Source organism: Simochromis diagramma, unplaced genomic scaffold, assembly GCF_900408965.1.
Source record: "Simochromis diagramma unplaced genomic scaffold, fSimDia1.1 OVJJ01000293.1, whole genome shotgun sequence".
In the NCBI taxonomy this organism is placed as follows: domain Eukaryota; kingdom Metazoa; phylum Chordata; class Actinopteri; order Cichliformes; family Cichlidae; genus Simochromis; species Simochromis diagramma.
This window is the reverse complement of record NW_024386801.1, coordinates 15143961-15152437: the sequence shown is the minus strand read 5'-3', so window position 1 is coordinate 15152437 and position 8477 is coordinate 15143961. Positions and strand designations below refer to the sequence as shown.

At 40.5% G+C, this 8477-nt stretch overlaps 1 protein-coding gene across 21 annotated transcripts in view; it reads right to left on the bottom strand.

The window, feature by feature from the left end:
* Positions 1-8477, bottom strand: part of LOC120730035 (neuronal cell adhesion molecule-like) — a 93214-nt gene that overhangs the window by 4735 nt on the left and 80002 nt on the right. For 16 of the 21 annotated variants that reach the window (XM_040026111.1, XM_040026124.1, XM_040026123.1 and 13 more), the window contains 5 exons: positions 4231-4290; positions 3885-3995; positions 2315-2476; positions 1505-1636; positions 439-517 (listed from right to left, as the gene is read on the bottom strand). In XM_040026111.1, the coding sequence (XP_039882045.1) occupies positions 439-517; positions 1505-1636; positions 2315-2476; positions 3885-3995; positions 4231-4290 (544 nt within the window). The remainder of the gene's footprint in view (positions 1-438; positions 518-1504; positions 1637-2314; positions 2477-3884; positions 3996-4230; positions 4291-8477) is intronic. The other 5 variants (XM_040026125.1, XM_040026127.1, XM_040026126.1 and 2 more) reach the window with 2 other exon arrangements.

Genomic DNA, 8477 nt, shown 5'->3' with positions numbered 1-8477 from the left:
AGTTGAAAAGCTTGGGGTCAGTTCAGGATGTGTTGCAAATGAAAGTAGCTTATACTGTTTATTCCTGACAGTCTTATTTGTAATGTTAAAACACCCTAAACCACGAATCCCCTGAACCTGAAGAATCCTGCACACATATCAAGCACACATAAAGTCCAACACAAACAGCATCCAGGGTGTCCCAGAACCCAGAAACAAAATCTTGTACTTCACGGTGGTAGAAGATCAGACTGGGTTACTTCCTCTTGTTGTTTTGACTTTAGTTAATGGTGATTCTGGATGATTTTTTTAAATTCGTTTTAAGGGTTGAGAAGTAGGAGGGCGAGCAGAGCTCCAGCACAGAGTGTAGATTTAGGAAAGAAAGTGGGAACACGGGGCAAGTGGTTGATGGGTACAATCTGCTCTGGGGACTCCAAAGGCTGGGGCACTTTCTCTCACCTGTATTCCACAAAAGTACAGTCGTCATCTTTCATGGGCTGGAACTCAGGGTCTGTGTGGGCATCCTCCTTCTCTTTGACTGGTGAGATACAGGAAGTGATTTAGTCAAACTGGCTTTTAAAGAATTGTGAGAAACAACATGTTTCTTAAGCGATATGACGAAGACAGTCGTTCAACATCACCCATGAAATTCAAAAACCGTACCCGAACTTAAATTTGGCCGACCTCAACTTCGAGCTCAGTCTTTGTGTACTTGTAGACTGTTTCTCCCTGTCCAGATGCTTTTTTTTTGTTTCTTTACTGGAAAGTCTGTTCTGACCAACACATTTTAATTTAAAATTTTGAGGGAGTTGACTGAATTGATTGTTGAATTGATATGGACAAAAGAGCTTGCTTGCATACTCCACAGTTCACATCTGAATGTTCTCTGAGATGTTACACAAGAAATATGTGTTGACAGTCTGACTTGGGAGTGAATTGATGCCTAAACTACTCCACCCATCTGACCCCTATATAAGAGCCAAATAAAAATGACAGGCATGCTCCTGGTTGCGCTCCTAATCTGATGCCCTACCTTTGGGCTGTGGACACTGTGCAGTCTTTCACTCAGAAACCCCAGTGCAGTCCCTGCTTTTAACAAGAGAGCAACATCACTGTGACATAGAAATTCATGTTTTCAGTCCAAGTTTGTGGTTATGTGCAAATGGTCAGAACAGGACTTCTGCATCTAAAACACCAGGGACACTAGGAGAGGTGAATTGAAGGGGAAATGGGCCAAATAGAAATAAGGTATGGTTTTCACTCTTTATAGTTGGACTCACAAAACCTGACTGTAATTTATGGGTTCATTAAAACTGATTAATGTGTGAATCTGACAACAGTGAATAAACCCTGTCAATACAAAAAACCTATTCTCCATTAATGTGAGATGTATACTTCTTTAATGAATGGTTTGATCCAAACTATGTAGCAGTTTGTAACTGTGCATTTTAAAAAGTTCTGCTCTAATAAAGTTGTTATTATAGAAACAACTGTCTTTTTTTGTGGTGATTGTGCCATTACTCACCAGGGTACTTCCCTCCTTTATTTCTCTGGATGAAGCAGATAATGAGAAGGATCAGGATGAGCAGAGCAATTGCACACATGAGGCCAATGAACCATCCCTGAGTGGCGATGTCCACCTGTCTGCTTGCCACAGCTGTCCAGAGAAGAGGAGAAAGACTTAACATTTACACTTGCACTATTTTAACATCTCATCCCCAGTAGCGAGGGAAAACAGCAAAAATTATCCACAATATGTGCTAAAACAAACATGGAAGATCAAGTCAGCGTTTGAGCAGATATCCTATCTGATATGATGAATTTTCAGGTGACGAGTGAATCAAGATTGCATATTATTATTGACAAAGACTTTAACGTTAGATGAGCTAGACAGTTCCTAACATTATCCTATCCGTGACTTGAGCCCAAATTAGTAGTAGTACACAATCAAAGAAGTAACATGTACACACAATTACAGACACACACGCACACACGGACAGTGACATACAACCTACGTTAGCACGGGTGATATTAAGTCAAATAAAATACTAAAAACAGACTGAAATTCTATATTAGAATATCCACTTCTAAAATTCCCAACAGTGCGACACTGACATTCATTATGCATTAACCAGAAAATCATGCTGTATGTTCTGTCCACATCACTACAGTACATGTCTGGCATATAGAACAACCACATCACATCTGTTAAATCCATGCTCGATTCTGTATAAATATACAAAAGCACAAACTACTCCATACACGACACACGACAAAGTGTAAGGCCAGGCTCAGCCACACCGAGGTGGAGGCGAACATCCAGGAAGTGCCTCACCTGGGAGAGTAACCAAGAGCTCCTTGGAGTGGTGGAATTCTTGGTCGTGGTGACCCAAAGCCACCAAACGGACCCTATAGCAAAGGCCCCCCTTTAAGCCTTTCAGCGTTATGTTCTGAGAGCCATTCACAAACTCTGTATTCCAGTCCTCTTCACTTTCACCTGCAGGAGTTATGTTCATCGAGAGAAGTATGTTTGAAGGAGCGAACACAACTTCAAAAAGGCCATGGAGATCATGACATTATGGGAACTAATTGTCTGAAAAGAGCATCTACTGGTATGGCATTATGCTGCAGGCAAACGTTAATATTCATGGAGTTCTAAAAAATCCATTAAGTCTATGAATGAATTATTATTGTGTCCCCGAAAGCTCAATGCACTGCAACTTCAGAAAAGCTGCAAAGTGAGAAAAATCATTTCACCATTTTGATAATATGTGTGCTGTTTAGAAAATACTGAATTCAAAAAAATAACTAAGCTGTAATGGGCTTTCTCATTTTTAAAACTTGCTACTTTTGGATTAGGTTGATATAAAAGTATATTTTCTGTTCTTGTTCCATTGCCATGAAAGGTGGTACATAGTGATAAATGTAACTGAAATACATAAAAAAGTGCTTTTCTAGCTTTACAATAAAAGTCATATTCTCCCATTAAAAAAGTGATTTTACTGATAAATACGACACTTTCACAAAAGGTTAAAACCAGAACAGTTGCCTCAGGCATTTTATATTGTAAGGTAAAGACCATACAATAATAGAGCGAATCCCATCAATCAGATGACTCTATGAGCACTTGGCGACAGTGGGAAGGAAAAAAGCCCTTTTAAAAGGAAAAGCCCTCTGATAGAAGGAGCAGTAGAGAGACTTTTCATCTACTTTCAGCTTTACATCAAAACTTTTAAATGTTCACAAATTGTTTTTGACTACCTTGAATTTAGTTAAAAATCATGTAGTAGCCTAAGTAAGTAAAAGTACATTCTCACAGAATTGGCGGCATAGTTGCAGACAAAAATGGCGTATACGTTATCAAACTGGTGGTGATCCTCTTTTGCGCTGAGCTTTTAGGGCCACTGCACGTACACAAATGGTAATGAGCTGAATGTGAGATGTGTTGTGACTGATGACCACAATAATTAGGCTTTTGATAGCAAAATTTTGCAAGATTATGATCTATTATTGTGATCTTCCCTAAGTGAATCTATTAAAATGGTAGGTGTGAGAGAGCCATACTACAGTGCTGTTCATCCTCACTGCAGGTGGATAAAAACAATGGAGAGCACTTCAGTCAAATTCAGCTGGCATAATAGGAAATGTTTGTGCTGCCTTTTATGACGTTTGTCTACATACGTTCCAGCCAGATTGCCAAGGGAACTGCACGCATTAACAGCACTGGGTAATTAGCAATCCAATCACAGAAAGCGTTGTTTATCACATCCGGGTCTGCACTGGCCTGAGCCAGCATCAGCATGACTGCCAATATTTCTATTCACCTGCATAAGCCAATAATGAAGTAGGAGTCTCTTGCCACCTGTGAATGGAACTGAGAAAAATGTTGGCGTTTCTTTGCTTACTGTCATTTAGTCTGTATTGTGCACTAAAGTTTTTCTCCGGGCCCCAGTACTCCCAACTGATCAGGGCCCAGTCTTCCCCGATCATGGAGCTAATGTTTCCAAAAGGACTTGCTGAGCACACAAGAGAAAACACAACCATCAACATGAGTCTGTTGGTCAAAGGACAATCCAATAACTGTCAATCAAATATTTTTGCTTTTGCTACAGTTAACATTAAGTGCACCAAGCTTCACCAAATCTAATTTCTCACTGCTTTAACTATGCCAACAAAAACAGAGGACAAAAATAACTAATCATCACTAATCAACAGACACTGAGGTTACTAATATCACAGCAGAATCTGTACCCTTGTGGGGTGGACCATGTGGAGGTGACCGTGCAATAGGATGAAGGGATTGGGTGCTTCCTGTAAACAATATGAAGAGGGGTAGAGATGGAACCACACACACGTGAGACACACACAGAGACACACAGAGACACCACAGATGCTAAAGTCATTATACAGAGAGCACAAAGTTCATTGGCATGCCATGCAAAGCCCCTGGCATGCAGCAGGAAAGCATCACCAGCGGCCACTGAGGAAGAAGTAAGAAGGGGGTCAAAATCACCAAAGGCACAGCGAAAAAAAAAGAAGAAAAAAAAGAAGATGAAGAGCAGCTAAGCACTTTGAAAAGACTCATCTAGTTTTATCACATGGCATTAAAAAAGCACATGTCACAGAGCATCTTTATCTGTGCAGCTTTGAACTTTTCCCTGCTTTGAACTCCTCGGCCAAGCATTCTGGTTGGCCACAGAATTGGACAGAGGCGAAGGGAAACTGCTCAGAGGTGAGGAGCGCATGCTTATGGTGGGTTTTGCAGCTTTAGCTGTATGTGTAAAACAATCATTTGTCTAGAAACACCACATTTCTGTCAACCTGTGATATCAGAGCCTGCAGAGAGAAACAGGACAAAGAGAAACAACCGGACAGGGATCATTATGAGAAGACAACCACCCACATCCCCAAACTGTGTCTTTTTTTTTTAGACATTTATGTGGTTGTGCTGTGTAACTTGAAAGTGTTATATATATATATATATATAGTGAAAAGGTATTTGCATATTTGTTACACTGAAATGTTTTATGTCAAACAAATTTTAGTATTAGACAAAGATAACCTGAGTAAATACAAAATGCAGTTTTAAAATGATGATTTCATTTATTAAGGGAAAAAACCTATCAAAACCTAACTTCCCTCAGTGAAAAAGCAATTACCGTTCTCTTGTTAAGTCATGAATGAACTGTGATTAACCACAAAATCAAGCTGAGCCACACCCAGTACTGATTACTGCCAGACCTGTTGAATCAAGAAATCATTTAAATGGAACCTGTGTGACACAGTGAAGTAGGCTTAAAGAACTCAAAAAGCAACACATCATGCCATGATCTAAAGAAACAGCTGTGGAAAACAGTTGTCAAACAAAGTCACTGACATCCATCAGTCTGGTAAGGGTTGCAAAGACATTTCTAAGGCTTTGAGAATGAACCACAAATGGAGAAAATCTGGAACACTGGTGAACCTTTCCTGGAGTGCCCGGCCTATCAAAATTACTCCAGTGCATCGATGACTCATCCAGGTAAATGGTAAATGGACTGATCCTTATATAGTGCTTTTCTACTCTCCCGGAGCCCTCAAAGCACTTTATACAGCATGCCACATTCACCTATTCACACAAGCACTTTCTTATATGCTTTTAAGTGCTTACTAACTAACAATCACACTCATTCATACTCCAATGGATGCATCGGAGAGCAACTTGGGGTCAGTATCTTGCCCAAGGATACTTGGCATGCAGAATGGGAGAGCCAGGGATTGAACCACTAACGTTCCGATCAATAGATGACCTGCTCTTCCTCCCGAGCTACAGTCACCACAAAAGGTTTGCATCCCATTAAATCTGGTGTAAAACTAACTTTCATAAAAAGAACATCATGGCAACACTCAAACATGGTGATGGCAGTGTGATGGTTTAAGGCTACTTTGCTGCATCAGGACCTGGACGACTTGCCGTAATTGATGGAATCATAAATTCTGCTCTCTACCAGAAAATCCTGAAAGAGGATTTCCAGCCATCAGCTCATGCCCTGAAGCTCAAGCATGCTTGGGTTATGCAGCAGGACAATAATCAGAAACAACCTCTGAATGGCTAAAAAAAACACCTCAACCAAGGTTTTAGAAAGGCCTAATCAAAGTTCGGAGGCTTTGGCCTGACCTTAAATAGGCTGATCACACTCAAAACCTTCTAGTGTGGATGAATTAAAACAATTCTTCAAGAAGAGTGGGCCAAAACATCCACACAATGTTGTGAAAGACTGTTGTCATTTATCACAAACGCTTGATTGCAGTTTTTGCTGCTAAAGATGGCACAGCCAGTTATCAGGTCTACAGGGAGTGCAGAATTATTAGGCAAATGAGTATTTTGTCCACATCATCCTCTTCATGCATGTTGTCCTACTCCAAGCTGTATAGGCTCGAAAGCCTACTACCAATTAAGCATATTAGGTGATGTGCATCTCTGTAATGAGAAGGGGTGTGGTCTAATGACATCAACACCCTATATCAGGTGTGCATAATTATTAGGCAACGTCCTTTCCTTTGGCAAAATGGGTCAAAAGAAGGACTTGACAGGCTCAGAAAAGTCAAAAATAGTGAGATATCTTGCAGAGGGATGCAGCAGTCTCAAAATTGCAAAGCTTCTGAAGAGTGATCATCGAACAATCAAGCGTTTCATTCAAAATAGTCAACAGGGTCGCAAGAAGCGTGTGGAAAAACCAAGGCGCAAAATAACTGCCCGTGAACTGAGAAAAGTCAAGCGTGCAGCTGCCAAGATGCCACTTGCCACCAGTTTGGCCATATTTCAGAGCTGCAACATCACTGGAGTGCCCAAAAGCACAAGGTGTGCAATACTCAGAGACATGGCCAAGGTAAGAAAGGCTGAAAGACGACCACCACTGAACAAGACACACAAGCTGAAACGTCAAGACTGGGCCAAGAAATATCTCAAGACTGGTTTTTCTAAGGTTTTATGGACTGATGAAATGAGAGTGAGTCTTGATGGGCCAGATGGATGGGCCCGTGGCTGGATTGGTAAAGGGCAGAGAGCTCCAGGCCGACTCAGACGCCAGCAAGGTGGAGGTGGAGTACTGGTTTGGGCTGGTATCATCAAAGATGAGCTTGTGGGGCCTTTTCGGGTTGAGGATGGAGTCAAGCTCAACTCCCAGTCCTACCGCCAGTTTCTGGAAGACACCTTCTTCAAGCAGTGGTACAGGAAGAAGTCTGCATCCTTCAAGAAAAACATGATTTTCATGCAGGACAATGCTCCATCACACGCGTCCAAGTACTCCACAGCGTGGCTGGCAAGAAAGGGTATAAAAGAAGAAAAACTAATGACATGGCCTCCTTGTTCACCTGATCTGAACCCCATTGAGAACCTGTGGTCCATCATCAAATGTGAGATTTACAAGGAGGGAAAACAGTACACCTCTCTGAACAGTGTCTGGGAGGCTGTGGTTGCTGCTGCACGCAATGTTGATGGTGAACAGATCAAAACACTGACAGAATCCATGGATGGCAGGCTTTTGAGTGTCCTTGCAAAGAAAGGTGGCTATATTGGTCGCTGATTTGTTTTTGTTTTGTTTTTGAATGTCAGAAATGTATATTTGTGAATGTGGAGATGTTATATTGGTTTCACTGGTAAAAATAAATAATTGAAATGGATATATATTTGTTTTTTGTTAAGTTGCCTAATAATTATGCACAGTAATAGTCACCTGCACACACTAAAAACTACTTCCAAAAACATTCAGCTTTGATATTAATGAGTTTTTTGGGTTCATTGAGAACATGGTTGTTGTTCAATAATAAAATTATTCCTCAAAAATACAACTTGCCTAATAATTCTGCACTCCCTGTAGGAGGCAATAACTTTTTCACACATGGGTAGATGGGTCTGGATAACAAGAAACAACTTTTTTCTAAATTGTTGTTGCCAGCTGATTTTCTGACAGCTAATCCATAAAGTCTGCAGTAACTGAATGATGAGCAGCTTCAAACTACACAACAGAATTAGAGGAATGTTTGACACCAAACAATTCAAACTGGCAAAGCATACACAGCAAAGCAGTGCAAGCTTCACACAAGCTAAACGTGTTGCACAGTTCTGCTGCAGCACACCAGGACTCAGGTTTGCTTATCCACTTCACCAGAGAGGTCTCTGAGGCTGTGTTTTGGGAGGGGCTTTCCTTAGATCGCCAAAATGATTAGAAATTTTAAAAAGACTAGGGGCAATTTAAGCAAATATTTACCAGACATTTACCGAATTTTCAAAGCAAGATAAACAAACAAATCTGGTAAATAACACGTACTGGAAAATGTTCTGATGGACAATAATACAAACCAAGCACATGTTCTGTAAATTATTTACACGCTTTCATGCTCTTACCTCAACAAATACAGAACAGAACATATATATTAATCTAATATTTATCCACATCTCCAGTGGGAGAAACATGAAATCTAGTTAGTTTTTTTTCTCATATTTTTCTTGTATTTGA